The 18842-nt window shown below is 42.1% G+C and overlaps 1 protein-coding gene across 1 annotated transcript in view; it reads right to left on the bottom strand.

Annotated features, from left to right (window-relative positions):
• Positions 1-1707: 1707 nt before the first annotated feature.
• Positions 1708-18842, bottom strand: part of LY75 (lymphocyte antigen 75) — an 89262-nt gene continuing 72127 nt past the window's right edge. The window contains exons 29-35 of the mRNA XM_084799794.1: positions 18333-18527; positions 16441-16667; positions 14378-14546; positions 10396-10545; positions 7660-7782; positions 5771-5938; positions 1708-3522 (exon numbers count right to left, since the gene is read on the bottom strand). Of these exons, the coding sequence (XP_084655920.1) occupies positions 3344-3522; positions 5771-5938; positions 7660-7782; positions 10396-10545; positions 14378-14546; positions 16441-16667; positions 18333-18527 (1211 nt within the window). The 3' untranslated portion in view covers positions 1708-3343. The remainder of the gene's footprint in view (positions 3523-5770; positions 5939-7659; positions 7783-10395; positions 10546-14377; positions 14547-16440; positions 16668-18332; positions 18528-18842) is intronic.

Raw genomic sequence — 18842 nt, forward strand, 5'->3', positions numbered from 1 at the left:
CATACATAATGAAAATGAGTCTTAAAAAATTGACATTGCAATCCATGAACGCCTCTTTGCTTCAACCAGAATTAGGAAGGAAGCAGAAATGTCTGGCAAGTTGTTCCTGTTGAAATGGCTGTGTCTTGTGATTAAAAATAAATACAGTTGGACATTGGGCATTGACATAAATATGTCTGTCTATGTTTATGATGTAGTGCTTTCAGGAAGACTTGGTTTATAAAGCCTTTCATTTGAGAGCACATTCAAGTTTCTCTTCCTAAGCAGGATACAGTTACAGAACTAACTAATTGCAATGAGGTCTCTGCTTCTGCCAGAGGGTTTGGTCTTAAAAGGAGCCTAAGATGAAGGAATTCTCCCTAGGAGAATCTCAGCAAGAGTCAGGCATGCAGCTTACAAAGAATACAACAGCCAAAGTTTGCTTTTGTTTTCTTTAGCTGTGCATGGTGGTGTGCGCCTTAATAAATCCCAGTACTCAGGAGGCAGATGCAGGCGGATCTCTGAGTTCCAGGCCAGCGCGGTCTACAGAGTGAGTTCCAGGCCAGTGTGGTCTACAGAATGAGTTCCAGGCCAGTGTGGTCTACAGAGTGAGTTCCAGGCCAGTGTGGTCTACAGAGTGAGTTCCAGGCCAGCGTGGTCTACAGAGTTCCAGGGACAGAGAAACCTTGTCAAACAGCAGCAGCAGCAGCACCACCACCACCACCACTACCACAATCACCAAAACAACCCAGAACAAAACAAAAAATCCACAACCCAGCAGCCATTTAGTAGGGAGAGCTTCCAGCTAATGTCTGAGGGGCAGGGAGGGAATTGCAAGGGCAAGGGAGGAAGAAGGGAGTGGATGCTGGTATCACTTCAGGATTGTTTCCTAGAGAAGTTCCCTTCTCTATTGGGTCCACTGACTTGCTCTTTTAAGTGTCTGGATTGAAGAGACAGATTTCCCCCCCCCCCCAGACTTTATGTAGTAACTGAGTTAGTCAGTCAGGGAAGGCTGGAATGGGCTGTCTTATGCTTTTGAGACACCTGGGAAATGGGGAAAGGAGCTGCTAGGGGACAGTTCTGGACATGTTGAGGAGGGCTTTCAAGTATATCACCTAAGGGATCACTGGGACTATGCATTTGAACTCAGGGAGCAAGTGCACAGCATCCTCTAAGAGGAGCACAAAGAATGCAAAACTAATATAATACAGATGGGATCCCTGCCGAGAGATGCTAAGAGACACACTGAGGGGCTGAGGGATGGATGGCTCTGCTCTGTAAGAGTGCTTGGTGTGGGCTGGAGAGATGGCTCAGCCATTAAAGGCTAGGCTCACAACCATAAATATAAGAGTGCTTGGTGTGCAAGTATGAGGATCAGAGTTCGAATCCCAAGCAGTCACATAAAGAGATGTACGTGGCTTTACATGTCTGAGATCCCAACATTTCTGGGCTGAGGCAAGTGTATCCTTGGAGCTTGTGGCTAACTCACTTAGATAAAATGGCAAGCTTCCAGCTTGCAAGATAAATAGACATACAGCAATAGAGGAAAACACTTTCTGTCCTCCTCTGGTCTCTGTACAAGTGCATGTGGCACATGCACCTGTATACACATATGCATCTTTTACACACACACACACACACACACACACACACACCACACATACCACACACACACCGCATAGACGTCACACACAAAAGAGAAACACTGAGCCAAGGAGACTAAAATAATTTAGAGATACGATTTATTCTTTTAAAAGTGCTCACAAAATCTTTAAATAATACCTTAATTTCCAGTAGCTGGACACTTTCTCATCATACTAGATTCGGAATACAACCAAATCTAATTTAGAGATGCTTTTGCATGCAAAGACCAGTCCGAACACTTTTAAAAGGGAAGCCAACCTTACTGTGGCATCAGCTGTACACACAACTGTAGTCACGTAGTTCTTTGAAGATGCTCCTAATGATTATCTAAAAGATGCCTCAAAAAGAACAGTTTAGGACAACTGTAGGCTACATTAAAACAGTCTTAGAAAATTATTTACAACTTTAAGATAGTATAAACACCTCAAACAAAATAAATCTGGATCTTGTACAAAAATATCCTAAGGTATAAATATGAAACACTGAATAAAACAGTCACCATATTTAATCGGCACTATAAGTAAGAATATATTCCAGGTGTTAAAATGGAAATTACATGCACAAAATAATGTTTCCCTAATCATTTAAGTTTTACATGTCCCCACACGAGTCACGAGGCTTTAAGTCTCACTGTCTCAGAAGCTGTTGTTTTTGCAAATACAAAGTTAGCAAACATCATAATTCAAAAGACTACTTTTCTGTTTTGCTGGGGTAAGAAGGCAACAAAATAATATATCCATCAAAAGTTGATGTGCTATGAGAAATATATACACTGTAAAGGTTTAAGTCTCACCTGTAATTGGGTCCTTGTAAAAAAGAAAATCCTCAAACACAAGACATGCTGATACAGCATGCTTGGTCAAGTTAACAGCAACAATCTCAACTTTAGAAGACATTAGCTCCAAGTTTTCAAAAAGAGAAGAAAAACCCAAACCACTGACTATAAGTAATTATAAACAGAAAACATTACAATTAATTAATATTGGTATAAATATATTTGAAATGATATAAGAAACATCTTCCAAGAGGCTCCATTGTCTGTGTAAAAATATACCTTATTTAGTATTTTTCTCCATAGCATAAAAGGCTATTTTGAAGCATCATTGCTCTTATTATTTATAGTTGAGTTTTTGTCTGAGGTACTAACTTTGCATTTGGTCAGATGCTCATAAAAGGTGGAGCCTAGTCGTACTGACCGTTTTAATTTTCTTTAAAGTTTTTAAAATGCCATTATAATATGTGCATATCTACTGAGCAACTGCATTCTTTTTTTTTTTTTTTTTTTTGGTTTTTCGAGAGAGGGTTTCTCTGCATAGCCTTGGCTGTCCTGGACTCACTTTGTAGACCAGGCTGCCCTCGAACCCACAGCGATCTGCCTGCCTCTGCCTCCCGAGTGCTGGGATTAAAGGCGTGTGCCACCAATGCTCGGCTGAGCAACCGCGTTCTTACAGAGAAAAATTCACATTAGTTAAATTTATCCCCCTGTAAACAATTTGAACATTCATTTTGGCTTTAAGTCCTCTCTGCTCTGGCAATGGCAGTAATTAGCATGGCCGCTAGCTGGTTAACTGATCCTGCGCATCAGCTGAGCAACTCAGCAACTGAAACCGCCCCTAAGACTTCTACTTTGAAACGGAGTCAACACTGATTGTGGGACAATGTTAAGCGGCTTGCCTTGCTTCTGGGACGTTGGTGCCAGTGAACAAACTCTTAGAAGAAGTTAGTCGTGGAAAGAAGGGAGCATCACCTCGTCTTCATTGGCTCCATGTTCATACCGGACCGAGGAGAAGCCTGTCCAGCGGAAATGGGCTCTTTGCAAGAAGAACCAAATCAGTCCGCTGATGAGCGCTAAGACACCGAGCACCGCGAAAAAAACAGCTATGCCTCTGTAATCCGGGCCTGGAATCCAGACAGCGAGGCATTGTGAGAGAAATACAACAGTCACTCTTGTTTCTGATTGTTTTCAGTAAACTGTGTGTAAGACACAAAGCCCTGCACAAATTAAAGACTGTTTCGTCTGTTTCATAGTCTTGACAGAGTCTCAAACCCACCATTAAACACTCAACCGCTTCCTTTCTCTTAAATATACGTGATTTTCTTTATATCAAAATTCTTTTCATTCCTGAATTTTCTTCCAGAGAAATCAAAACATTTGCCATTATTTCTCTTTTACTCACAACCTTTCTCAGGAGAGCAGCTGACATATAGTGCTGTACTTTGTACCCACTCCCTTACCGGGCTTGGGCATGCTAGGCAAGCACCACCAAACTACATCCTTACCACTCGCTCAGGATTTCAAATGGCGTCCCTGAGCTGTCCACCCACATCCCTCATGTATTCGGCCGTGGACTGGACATTCCCAAAAGGATTTCCATACTCCCAACTCAAAATGGCCAAGACCAGAATAATTTTTCTGTAAGTTTTATCATGCCAGTGCTGTCTTTTCTCCCCGAGATGCACCACTTGGTTTCCACTCCACTAGAAAAACAGCCAGGGCTCCTTGACCGCTGTCTGCAGCCCTACTGTGGGCCTCTCTGCCTGCCTCAAATCCAGCTCTTCTTTGAGTTTCTGATGCTCCGTCTTGCCACTGGCTCCTCTCTGCTATGCCTGGCTCTCAGCCTGCTGGGTTGACTGCTCTGAGTTTAGCCACAGCACCTCCACTAGCAGACACCCTCCTAGGGAGTATATATAGTAACCGCCCACCTGGTCTTCACTGCTTGGAGTTTCTAACTTCTTGTCATTTCCTTCTCTGAAAACCAAAACCCAAGCAAACCCGAAACCAAACCGATCCAAAACAAAAAAACTTGGCCTGCTTGTCACTGATGCGTCTTCCTCACTGGAAACTCTGTGGTGACATGCAGAGGACCCGCCTTGCTCAGGCCCAGGTCAGGACGCAGAATGTGCACCATAGGGGGTTTTTCCAGCACACATACACATGTTTACCATCACCGCAACTGGAGTTTTATCTTTAATATTTATATACCCAAAATGGAAGCTCATGCTAGTTGTTTTAAAATGTTACTGTAAATGGTTTAGAGTCTTTCTCCATAAAATGAAGCTTGATAATACTTTTATGGTTATTTTTAAAATAATATATTCAATTCACGACAAAGTTGAAGTTCAAATTGTAGTTTCATACAGATGGCATGAGCATTTTAAGTAGTTACATCTAGTTTTAGATTATCTTAAACTTCTTTCTGGCCAGGTGTAGTGGCATATGCCTTTAATCCCGGCCCTTGGGAAGCAGAGGCAGGCAAATCTCTGAGTTCAAGGACAGCCTGGTCTACAGAGTGAAATTTCATGACAATCAGGCTACATAGTGAGACCCTGCCTCAAAACAAACACACAAACAAAAACCAAAAACAAACATAAACACAAAAGTAAAATTGATTATCAAAGTTTTATGGGACCCGAAAGAACATAGCAAATGAGCTGTGGTGGTTTGAATGAGGAATCTGCCCCAAAGGCTCATGTGTGGACACATGGTCTCAGTTTGTGCCTGTTTGGGAAAGTTATATAGGTGGCGCCTTGCTGGAGGAAGTTGCCACAGGGGGAAGGCTTTGAGGAGTTATAGTCTTTCCCCACCTCCATCCTCTCTTTGCTTCCTGGGTGTGACCGGAAATGTGTCAGCCAACTTCCTGCTCCTGCTGCCCTGCCTGCCCTGTGAAGGAGAGCCTTGCTTCCATAAGTGGCTTCCACAAGCAACAACAGGAAACTAGCCGTAACCAATGTGCTAGCCAGAAAAGTAGACCTTTAAGCTTTCACACAGGGAACCGGGAAAATAAAATGCATCGTAAGGGCATTCTCAAAGAAATTTCCTCCCCAATTCTCTGGCCACGTCCATTTTTAGTTAGGACAGACTTACATAGAATTTGGCTGCTTAACAGTTTCATTTGGGAATTCTGAATGTATTATAGAAAATCTCTGACTTAATGAGGGTTTGAGATTTGCTTTATAAATACTTAAGATCACGTGGGAAAAAAACCAAGTACACAAACACACTATTTATTTATTGGCAGTTTTGACTGAACCTGGCGTCTCATCCTTACTAAGTAGGGGCTCTCCCATCCAGCTACAAGAACATCCCCACATTTATGTCTTGCCCTGTTTAGTTCAGTATTCTCATAAAGACAGGTTGCATACTTACTCAGAGGGACTTTGCAGACGACTCTTGCATAGCCACGTGAGCATTCAACTTTTTCCCAGGTTTCATTTGAAGCTACTAAAATGCTACATTTTCCACCGCCGTTCTTACTTTTATTTTCCCATTTGACAAATGTCACATCTAATCCGTCTAACCAACTCCAAGTCTGATCTGAAGACAAACAATAAGTGCAGTTATATTCATTGCGACTAAGTACAAAGCTAGCAAAAATATGAGGTCCAAATAACTTATTTTCTTAGAAGGGTGTAATTTTATAGCAGTGATTCTCAACCCGTGGGTTGAGGGGGAGGGTGTCACATATCAGATATCCTGGACATCAGATATTTACATTATGACTCATAACAGTAGTAAGATTACAGTTATAAAGTAGCCATGAAATAATTTTGTGGTTGGGAGGGGTCACCACAACATGAGGAACTGTGTTAAAGGGTCTCAGCATTAGGGAAGTTGAGAAGCACGGTTTTATATGATGCTGTTATTCTAAAATAAAACCCATAGGCTGTAGAGATGTGTCATCTAGTAAAATGTGAGCCACATAAGCACAAAGACTTGAGCCTGATCCCTTAGAGCCATGTAAAGAAACTGGGCGCTGTGGCACAACGCCCATAAAGCCAGCACTGGTAAGGGACAGAGAGGAGGATCCTCGGACTTCATTCACCAGCCTTTATAGCTGACCCAGTGAGCGCTAGGTTCAGTGAAAAATTCTATCTCAAAGAACGTGGAGAGCAACTGAGAAAGATACCTGATGTTGACTCCTGCCCTACACACCATGCATACACGTGTGCTTGCACACTCACATGTGCACTCATAAATAAAGTGGAGAGAAATCCAAGAAACTCCCCAGCATTGACCTTTAGCCTTTACAATACGAGGACACACATGCACGCACACATGAACATGTACATATACAATGGCATTTATTGAAAGTAAGCAAAAATCTTTAAGTCTTTAGCCATAGTCTCCACAGGTGAGGTGACCAATGTGGCTGGTAACTGCTGTTTTAGACATTGAGAAATAGAATATTTTCCATTTTATAAAGATGTATTTTTATTATTTTAAGTTATGTGTAGGTGTATGTTTCTGTGTAAGTGAGAGCAAGTGTCTATCCAGATCCTTGGGAACTGGAGTTTCAGACAGTTGTGAGCCACCTGATATGGGTGTTTGGAAAAAAAAACCTGGGGTCCTCTGGAAGAGCAGCAAGTGCTCTTAGCCACGAAGCCGTTTCTCTAGCCCCCATTTTTATTGTTATAGAGTGTTTTATTAGACAGTGATAGATGTGTTTTGAGAAAGGTACAGAATTCTTGATTGTACATTTATTGTGCAATAAATAAATTTGCAGAGATCAGCATCCTCCATTCTTTAAGAAAAACTGTCCTTAAAACTATGCTGATAGGGGAGGAAAGAACTAAGGGGGTGCAGGGTTCCCCCACCCCATTTTTGTTTTTCAGCAGTGTGATAAATGTGTAAACACCACTTACAATTCATTAGGACAGCCAGTATTGAATCCATTCATTTTTTTTTGAAAATTACTTGATATTTTAGGGTTGACATTTACTTTAATTATTTAATATTCAATTTTACCTAAAGCGTGAAACAAATTATCAAATTTATGTACTTAATTCATTATTAATTCTAGACTCATCTTTCAAACCCTGTATCTGTTCTTTACTGAAAAGTTCTTCCGCAAGTTCTCTTTAGATTTAACTAACCTTGTTTGAGAAAATCAAACAAACAAACAAAAAACCAAACCGTCTCTGGTAAGACTTAATTTTGAACTATGGTAAAACTGTCCAGAGTGTCAGAATACATGTGTGGGCCACCATGGGCTGCTTTAGAACTGTGCACACTGTCCACACAAATGCGCCACTTACCGAGGGAAAGTTGAGATAATCCAAGCCAAACTCTCATAGTGATGTTATAATTCTCCCTTATCAACCTGCTCACAAATTTGTTCTCATTTTCATTTGCTATGGTGACAACAGTTGCAGAATGATCTGTTGAAAGAAAATGAATTGTACTTAATTAACTCCATGTAAAGCAAGTGATTTATTCTGAACTAACCCATTTGGAGAAAAACAAACAAACAAACAAACAAACAAACAAATATTGTGAACAAGACCATTGAGAAATTCAAGCTTCATTCAGAGACTATCTTTAAAGTTTAAATAAAAAATTAAAAATGCTTCCACAAATAATAGTTCCAAAGAAGTTAGAAATATTTTAAATTTTAACATTTACATTTAAAAAATTCCATAATTAAAATAAACATGTATCTGGCAAAACTTTTTTGGTTCTGGAAGTACCAAATCGGTGAGGCCTTTGTGTTTGGTCAGCTGGATGTAATAACTGCGGATCATGACCATACAAGGATAACACCACCAGCTGGGCATGGTTTTGACCCCAGCTCTCACAGAGAGGGAGAGGCAGGTGGATCGCTGTGAGTTTGAGGCCAGCCTGGCCTACAAAGTGAGTCCAGGACAGCCAAGGCTACACAGAGAAACCCTGTCTCAGGAAAAAGTATATGCCACCTATATATTTTTAGGACTCGCCTAAAAAAAATTTTTTTTTTTTTTGGTGGAACTTAGACTTAAACTTGCTTCTGCTCTAAATAGAACCAAAATAAGCCTGGCTTGGGATCTGAGGGAGCACTCGCCCTCCTCCTACAGGATCTCACACAGAAGTGTGGTTGGTCATAACCATCATACGTTCCTCAAAATGATACGCCAGTGACCGAGGGAATATTATTTAGGCATGATGTATCCTAAACACACGCAGAAAATAGAGTTGTATGCAATGTCAGATGGACTAGAGATAAATAACCAGTGGGCTTGGAAATCCATCCTAAAGGGAAAGAAAGTGTTTAACGTAACACACAGCCTAGGCGATAACGGCAAAGCTATTATCACTTTTTGCAGAGAAGGAAACTGTCAGGGCTATGAAATCAATTTCTTTGGAAACCTTTGAAAGAAGAACGAATCTGAGGTCCCCATGTTCAGGGCACCGGGCTGCAGGTGCCTACTTTATGCACCTCATTCCTTCCCTGGATGCCCCAAATGTCCCAGACTCCCAAGTGCTGTCTCCACTGTCACTGCTCTCTGAGGAGAAGGAGAATTCTGTGCTCTCTGTGGCATCACTTAGGTAGTGCACGTGCGAGCTGGGAAGTGGACCTGTCTGTCTGCCTCAAAGCTTAGATGCTTTACCTGCCCTGTCCACACGCCACAGTTATAACAACGGTTCTGATGCTCTCCCTCAGGAGGGAGCAGAGCACCACATATGCAAACACTTAGATATACCTTATAAAAGTTTTCAATGTGTACAAACACGTACAACACACCAAGGTTCCCACACCAAGGTTCCTGTGACGCATTTAAGCAGTAACTAAAATGCTCTCTAATCAGCCACTGCCTCCACGACGCTTAGCAAAATAAATGAGCTAAATGCCATCTGCCTGGCTGCATAGCTACTCAAGGAAGAAATGAAAGAGTTTTGATTTTTGAAATAACTACAGGTGGCTTTCTTAGCAGTCATTTCATGTTTTGAGTGAAGGCCATGATTAGGTGCCTTGTCGGAGGCACTCAATTACTGCTGCTTTTTTTTTTTTTCAGAAATGGCTAAATCTGAAGACTAAAATCTTGACCCTTATTTGGGTTATTAGGGTGTTGGGCAGTCCTATTCAGAGTGGATGGGCATCTCACGCTCAGCTGACTTTATTACCCTCTTCAGCCTCAGGCTAACATTAAAAACTCAGTAATGGACTATGGAGTAGATTATATTTTGTCTCACTCTCTTTTCTAAGTCTCTCAAAGTATATTTAAAATTGTTTTATTTGTTATCACTTCTACTTAATACTAATAGATCACTTATCATTTTTACTTCTTTCTATTTTTACTTTCAATATGTTTATGCTCACTTTGATATTTATTTGTTTTTAAACTTTTACCTATGTATATGTAAACCTGGTCTCAGGTGGTCCCAGGCTAGAACTATGTTGCTGAGATGACCTTTAATTTTTGATTCTCCTGCCTCTAAGACCTCCTAAGTATTGGGATTATAGGCATGTGCCACCAGCTCAGTATACGTGGCCCTGGGGATGAGACCCAGGGTGTTAGTGGGTACATGCACGACAAGCATAGCTCTGGCAATTGAGCTTCCTTAGTCAACACCAATAATTTTTAATGACTATTGCAATATTCCATTGGGATCTTATGCACAAAACACTTAGCTATTTCCCTCCCTACTGGACAATAAGGTAATAATGGTACTATAAAATAAAAATGCTTTAAAAACACTTTCCAGGGCTGGAGAGATGGCTCAGTGGTTAAGAGCATTGTCTTCTCTTCCAGAGGTCCTGAGTTCAATTCCCAGCAACCACATTGTGGATCACAGCCATCTATAATGAGGTCTGGTGCCCTCTTCTGGTATGCAGGCATACACATACATACATACATACATACATACATACATATATATATATATAAAATAAATACATAAATCTTAAAAAATATACTTTCCAAGATACAGTAATCCCATTATTTTCTTAAGGAAAAAAAAAGGCTTTGATGAGTTAGATTATTTAGTCAAAAGAAAACAAGTGAAGTTTAACTCACCGAGCTCTTGACACAGTTGCCTGGCCTCCGAGAAGCTGTGCAGTGCCTGGTCAGCTGAGTAACAGTGATCCCCATACTGGATCCATTGGGAAGCATTCCTCTTTGCCGTTGGACATTTTGATGAGTGTGTATGAGAGGACAGCTCTTTGGCTATGAAAAATGTTAGACACAGCTGTGATAATGCGTAGAGAAAAGTAAATACTTCCGTCAAATCTCATTCAATGTTCCTACATGAAACCCGTGCTTGCGCACATGCAGCCTGCAGCCCTAGACACACCCCATCGAAAGCCACAGTCTGGACCCTGCAGACACACGGTCCAGTTAGCTGTTTAGGATGCCACTTCAAAACCTTAGTGGTAGGTGAGGTAAGTGCTTCCCCTAGGGGGTGGAGTTCAACCATTAGAACAAGTAGACAGACAGACTGGGGAAGGAAGCAAATCCAAGCTTTGGGAGGTGTGTAAGTATTCTGAACAGTGAATTAAAATTCATTCCCTTGGCTACCCTTTCATTGCGAAAACATGAACAAACATTTATCTAGACACATAAAGATTTCCCACAAGAAAAAAAGATCAATTTGTCACCTTCTCTCAACCCAAAAGAGGTTATCTTTTCGAGCTATTAAAAAGTCCTCTGGTCTGGACTTAACCTGCTTTGTGTTTTTTAGCTGTGCCGAGCAGTGCTAGAAGCCTAGGAAGTGGAGGTTGAGTCCTGCAGGGCTCATGATTAGTTCCTTCTCAAGAGCACAGAACTGGAGAGCTGTTAAATACAGATCATCTGATCAGATTTCCAGCCTTGTCCCAGGCAGTGATCTCAGCTTCTGTGCCACCTTAAAACTCTCTGTGATTTCTGCACAGCACTGGTGTGTGGGAGTTTTTGTAGAGATTTCAAAAAAAAAAAAAAAGAAAGAAAGAAAGAAAGAAAAAGAAAAAAGAAAAGGGCTCTGACATTGCCTCTGTCAAGAACCTTGGGTTGACTAGTTCCTTCTACTTCCGTCTTCTGTTAGAAGTCAGGATCAATCCTTTCAAATGTCAGTTGTTTGGCTCAGCCTCCTTAACGCTACCTATTTGAGCCCCTTTCACCCCCAACATCCCCTACACCCATCAGTGTAACAGCTTGGGGTAGTGGGTGAGTTTCCCAACTTCTGTAACATTATATTTCTCACTGGTGATGCTGGTTACCAGCAAGTTCTTGCCTTTACTATTTTGTGAATCTAAGCCCTATGATTCTGGGCTTAGATGTGTGTTCCTTCAGTAGATGTGAAAGTGAATTCAATCCCCAAGCCACCACAGCACTACATCCAGTCTCTCTCTCTCTCTTTCTCTCTCTCTCTCTCTCTCTCTCTCTCTCTCTCTCTCTTTCTGTTAAAGTTTTATTTATTTGTGTGTATATAAGCACTCTATTTGCATGTATGACCACATGACAGAAGAGGGTATCAGACTTCATTATAGGTGCTTGTGAGCCACCATGTGGTTGCTGGGAATTGAACTCAGGACCTCTGGACCAGCAACTAGTGCTCTATTCAGCCTCTTAGCATCTCACATTGGGAACCTTGTTGTTTTCTAGAACTGTCTGCAGCTAGGGCGCCTTGAGCTGCAGACATTCCTCTTCTCTCTGATCTTTATGAAGTCGTGTTTCCAATTCTTGCACTGTGTAAGTTTCTTATAGTCTTTCGGTCATTGTTTGGTGCTGGGAATCCACTACAGAGCCTCCCGAGAGTAAGATGAGCACTTTAACACTGAGCTACACTTCAGCCCTGCTCAGAGGAAAATATATTTTGAAACATTATCTCATGTAGCTCAGGCTGGTTCAAGATGACGTTGAACTTCCCGAGTCCAGCATCCAAGTGCTAGGATTATAGGCATGCTCCACCACACACAGGCTGTGCTGGGACAGGACCTAGGCTTTTTATACGCTAGTTAAACAACCTGTGAACTTAGCAACAGTGCTACAGCCATTGCTTTTTTCCTACCAGAAAAAATATACAACATTCACTTTATCACCTTAACCTTTTTTTTTTTTTTGGTCTTCTGTTTTATCTGGAAATGGGGCTTTGTTCTGTAGGTTAAGGCAGCCCTGGAACACACTATGTAGCCCTGACTGAACTCTGAACTCACTTTTGTTTACTTCTTGAGTACTGGGATTACAAGTGTGCACACACGAGCCTCATCTAGATCATGTTATAGTGTGCACCTGAGTGGCATTAAGCACATGCATACCACAGCCAACACTACCACCCATCCACAGAATTTGTTTCACATTGTAAAACTGAAACTCTGTATCCAAACTTCACCTTCTCTAGATCTTGATAGGCCAGCATTAGACATCCTGTTTCTGTGGATGTGAGAATTCTAGGGTCCACATAAAAGGAGACTTATGCAGATTTTTTCCTTTTATCACCAGCTTCTTCTTTTTTTAAATTTAAATTTAATTTTATTAATTTATTCAGATTACAACTCAATTGTTATGCCATCACTTGTATCCTCCCATTCCTCCCTCCCTTATGCTTTCACCCTACCCCCCTCTCCTAGGTCTAAGACCGAGGGGGACCTCCTCCCCCACTATATGGTCATAGGCTATCAAGTCTCATCTTGGTAACCTGCTTATTCTTTCTTTGAGTGCCACCAGGCCTCCCCACCAAGGGGAGGTGGTCAAATATGGAGCACCAGAGTTCCTGTCAGAGTCAGTCCCCGCTCTCCACATAACTGTCCATTGGGTAGATCAGAGTAGGGATTTGATGTTTACTATTGTATTGTCCTTGGTTAGTGCAATAGTTTGAGCAGACACCCCCATCACCAGCTTCTTTTGTCAGTGTGTTGTCTTCAAGATTGAGCCATAGTGTGGCCTTTGTTAGGATTTCCACTCCTTTTAAGGTTAAGTAGCACTTTTGCCTGTACACAGGTACCACATTCTACTTAGCCACTCATTTTTGGGGGGAAGATAGTTGGGTTCTCTCTGCCTGTGGCAGTTCTGAATGATGCTGCTACGAACGTGGCTGTAGAAATAGCCATTTGAGTGTCTGTTTTTAATTCTTTTCAGTCTAAAGCCAAAAGTGGGCCTGGGTCATATGGTAATATTATATTTGCATTTTGAACTATCATCCCCTTTTTCTGTAAAGCCTGTTTTCTTGGAGGCAGATATTTTTCTGTTTTCTGTGTACTTTATTGTATGTCACATGTTCCAACAGTCTTTCTTAACGTTTCCTTTCCCTCGGTGCCTAAAGACTGAGAAGCTGGTTCTTGATAATGTCATTAAGGGAACCCTACGGCCTTTGAGATCCATTTCTATGTAAAGGAAGAACCTTCAGATTTGCCAGGTGGTGGTGGCACACGCTTTTAATCCCAGCCCTTGGGAGGCAGAAGCAGGCAGTTCCCTGTGAGTTTGAGGCCACACTGGTCTATGGAGAGTTCCAGGACAGTCAAGGCTACACAAAGAAACCCTGTCTTGAAAAAACAAAACAAAACAAGGCTCTAGATTATCTGGAACATTCCCTAGAGATGGGAATGGTTTAAAGGAAGTAAGTACTTCTCAGAAACTTAGGTCAGCAGAGGACCAGGTATGTTCAGAGACTGAGAGGCCTAAGAGAACAGCAAGGGATCTAGACGTGTAAGTACCCTTGGGTATTGTCCAGTTTTATCATTTGGGCAACTGTTGGTTTGGACCATTGGTTTAATGACTTTGTGACAGCAATGAATGCGGGAACATGAAAAAAAAAAAAAGAACGAAAAAACAAAACAAAAACCTTCAGATTCTAAGGTAAAATGTAACTGGTGAGAGAAAGATGAATGTCCCTGAGAACAAGGACATATTCCCTGATGGGATGGATATACCAAGTATACACCCTATTCACAAAGTATCAGAAAGTGTTTTTATAGAATTTGTGGACAAGCCTTATTTAAATCTATACAACTGTCCACTAAATAATGATGTGCATACATTATATCAAAATTTAGTAAATACGCAGTTATTCAAAACCAAGTCTTACGTTTTGTAGGCTTGTAACAAATTGCACCATCCTTAGCAGACTGGCATTTCTCATGTTTCCAAATTCCTTTCGGATATAAGACGACACAGTCTCCAGAGGACTCTGAGCTTTTCCATGGGATGTAGTCGAACGCACTGCCATCGGACCACTCGAAACTCGATTCACTTCCCTGTTGGAGAGCAGTGTGGATACCCTGAGCTCAGACGTGACTTCAGAGAGAACGTAGGAGGAACACACACATTGTAGGAAGTGGAGGCTGACATCTGCTCACGAGTGTGGTAAGCTTAGACCTATCTATGACATCGGAGATTTGCTTCTGACGCAGTAACTTGGAGCGTTTGCTGTGGCAGAACTTAAGCAAGACTTGACGTTTAGAGACAGAGCCACTGTATTCTGTCTCTGGATTCATTAACTCAAAGACCGGATTTATGAAATACATGCAAATGGCTTCCAGTTACCCCTTCACTATAATTAAAGATCTAGAACTCCAACTATCATGCTGTTCTGAAAAATTTTCATATTGTTCTTGAACATCATCGTATCCTGTTAAACACTGTTCTTTTCGTTACTTGTGGTGCTGGGAATTGAACCCAGGGCTCACACATGCCAGGCAAGCACACTACCACTGAGCTGTGTCCTGGCCTTGAAAACTGTTTTCTGAGATTGAAAGTTTTGTGGTTTGTGTCTGGCTACGTTACAGAGGCCATCACACAGCAGGGGCTACGAAAGGCAACTCTTCCCACGGAGACAGGCGTGAGGAGACTACTTTCAGTATTTGCTTGAATCTATAATCCTACTGCACCCATCTTTCCTTCTTTCCTTCCTTCCTTCCTTCCTTCCTTCCTTCCTTCCCTCCCTTCCTCCCTCTCACCTTCCCTCCATCCCTCCTTTCTTCTTTTTATTTTTCACCATTCTTTTCTTTTCGGTTTTTTGACACAGGGTTTCTCTGTGTAGCCTTGACTGTCCTGGACTCGCTTTTGTAGACCAGGCTGGCCTCGAACTCACAGAGATCCACCTGCCTCTGCCTCCCAAGTGCTGTATTAAAGGTGTGTACCATCACTCCGGGCCTTCACTATTCTTTTCTAAAGACTATCTAAAGAGGTCCACAACTCTCAATGGATGGATATTTTTTTTAAAAATGTCAGACATTATTAAAGGTATATACATATAGATATAGGATTCAAATGATGGTGTAAAAAATCTGTTATCAACATATTTATCTTTTTCAGCTAAATTTTTAAAAAAGAATTTCAAAAATTGAGTGGTGTATTTACACCATTTCCAGCCCTGCCTATCCTCTCTCCAATCCAAGACCTTTTCATCCTAAAGGTCCTGACCAAAGTAAGAATTTTGGTTGCCTGTTATATGAATTTTTGTGTTAAAATATGAAAGAAATTATCAGCTGATTTTACCAACGAGGAAGTGGGATTGCAAAGTTTAAATAACTCATTAACTATCAGCTATTGCAGAAATGACAGACATGCCATTGATACTGAAATTTAAGCTTTTCTAATTCTATGCTATTTACTTCATATGAGCTTTCCAAATGGTCCTTCCTAAATAAACTACAGGGATTAAGGATGAAGCTCAGAGGTGGAGCGTAGAAGCTTGATCACTAGACCCATAAGAAAAATAACTCCCAAATCAAAAAGACCAGCCAGGTGCGGTGGCTCATGGCTGTAATCCCAGAACTCAGGGAGGCAGAGGCTGGCAGATTGTTGTGAATTCGATGCCAACGTGGTCTACAAAGTGAGTCCAGGAGAGCCAAGGCTACACTAGAAACCCTGCCTCAAAAAGTCAAAAGAAAGAAAGAAAGAGGGAAAGAAAGAGAGAAAGAGAGAAAGAGAGAAAGAAAGAAAAAAGGCTATAGGAGACGCAATTGCGTTCTTAACCCCCTGAACTCCTGGGATGGGCTGGCCATTTGCATTCTATAATTTTATTAAGTTAAGAAAGCACCGGAAATGAACTCCCTGTTACATTTTGAGTTAGTATCTTATGCTAAAAACTCTCCAAGTTTCAAAGCTACAGCCTTGGGAAATTTCTGGAAACAAGATGAGACTTACATCATGACTCGAGAGCCCAACCCAGAGAGGGAATCCATCACGGCTCGCAACATCTTCCAGAAAGAGCTTCCCTTGTGGGTTGTGAACACTTGCCAAATGGCCCCCACTTTGAGAGCACGCACTCAACGCTTCATACCACGTCACCTTCTTCTGAACAACAGTATAGATGCCATCCTCATAGGGAATAAACTGTGGCAGTGTGCTGTTGTGTTCTTCCTTGTAGTCAACTATAACAGCGAAAATAAAAGGGCTGGTAAGTTTAAATAGTTTCAAATAGGTATTTTAGACAAAATGGCACAAGAAGTCAAATGCAAACTTTGTTTTTCCTATTTCCACAACACACTTAAAAAGGATCTCAACTTTTTCCAAGACAGAGTTTCTCTGTGTAGCTTTAGCTGTCCTGGACTCACTTTGTAGATCAAACAAACAAGAAGAAAACAAACAAAGCTGCTAATACAAGCCAGGCGTGGTGGCGCACGCCTTTAATCCCAGCACTCGGGCGGCAGAGGCAGGCGGATCTGTGTGAGCTCGAGGCCAGCCTGGTCTACAGAGCGAGTCCAGGACAGCCAAGGCTACACAGAGAAATCCTGTCTCAAAAACGAAAACAAAAACAAAACAAAACAAAACAAAAAGCTACTAATACATGGCTGTACATGCAGATAACAGTGAAGTTACTGGCTGAGAAAAAGATGTCCAATGAGAAAGAAGGGGGAAAAGGTGAGTGCTGGGAGAAGCTTAGACATTAGCAAGACAGGCTGGTGTAGACCATCTTAAAAGCTTACAGGAACCCAGAGTGGCTGACAATTGGGGAACACTGGGGTGACAGGTCTCTAGCACAGTATTCTGCAGCACCTGGAGCAAAGATGGTCCACAAAGGTGGCACTACCATGGGACCTACATCAGCAGAGGGCTCAGGGCAGGCAGCTAGTAATAAAGTTTTTAGGCTGATAATAGTTTATACATACTTTATATCTCAAAATGGGTTTATTTAAGGATTAGGCAAGATTATAAGATGCATTTTTGCCTGGGAAGTCAAAATTCTATTCATATATATATATAAAATTCATATATATATATTTCTGTCTTTCAATCAAGACTCAATCAAGAGCCACCTCCCAATTCTCAGAGCTCTTTGTTTACTAAATAACCCAAGACTTGCTTACAGAGGATAAAAAAGTTAATGCTGTCTCACCAGCAATGGTTCCCTGCTGGAGTTTGAGACCAGGACTGCAAGGACCTTCTTTCTCTTTTGTAACCTCTGGGGTTCCATGTGTGGGACTAAATGTGAAGGTAGCTCTCCAGACATACACGGTGTTACGTGTATGTCACTAGTGGAACTCGTGGTCTTCCAATTCTCTGAGTGTGACTACACCTGCTCATATTTACTGCTGTAGGTTGAATACGAAATGTCCCCGGCTGATGACACTGTTTGGGGAAGTTGTGGGACCTTCAGGAGGCAGAACCTCACTGGAAGACTGGATCACTGGGGAGGCCTTATATTCCTGCTCTACTTCCTCCTTACTCTCTGTTTCACTGAGAGACTGAGTGACTTACACCCCAGGCCCCGCCCACACGGTGACTGACTGACACCTAGGCCCCGCCCACACAGTGACTGACGGCCGCCGCAGGCCCCACCCACACGGTGACTGACTGACACCCCAGGCCCCGCCCACATGGTGACTGAGTGTGACAAAGCAAGCAGCCAGCCTCCTGCTTCCGCCATCAGGCCCCGCCTCCGCGCCCGCCAGTGCTGTCTTTCTCACCGTGATGGACCACATCCCCCTAGAACTGTGAGCTTTGCCTCACAGTGTTGGGATTACAGGAGTGTGCCAACGCACTCGGCTCTGTCAGGGATTTAATAGCAGCAACAACAAAGCGACTAAGACTCTTACCCATCTCAATTTTACAAGCAAAAATGCTGTGCTGGTAAAAACGGAGTGTTTCTTCGACCACATTGAAGGGTTGAATATCCCAGAAGCCATCAGTACTGAGACCAGCCAGAAATTTGTGATTTTTCACAGCTGGTCTTCCTGTTCTCCAGTGCATGTAGGACAATGCAGTCTTATCGAGCCACATCAAAGAATTGTCTAGGAGAGAAGCATTTTCCTATACTTAGAGATTAAATCAAAACTTCACTTTCAATATCAGTATTTCAAATCACTGATTCCCTTGGAGTAAAGAGATTACGTCATCATTGCCTCACACCCGTACTGTCCCGCTTCGTTCTTTCCCTGATCACCAGCTCTCACGTCTCAACAGCTGGCTGCAGCAAGGTCGCAGGAGCAATCCATGCGTATCTTGTTCTTGCTTGCTGTGCGTGGCTTTCTTGGGGTCACTGTGTTTCCTAGACACCTTTTCCTTCCCCCACATTTATCAACATAACACACGGTGCTGTATTCCTT

This window comes from Acomys minous, assembly GCF_964271855.1.
Source record: "Acomys minous genome assembly, chromosome: 10".
Lineage (NCBI taxonomy): Eukaryota > Metazoa > Chordata > Mammalia > Rodentia > Muridae > Acomys > Acomys minous.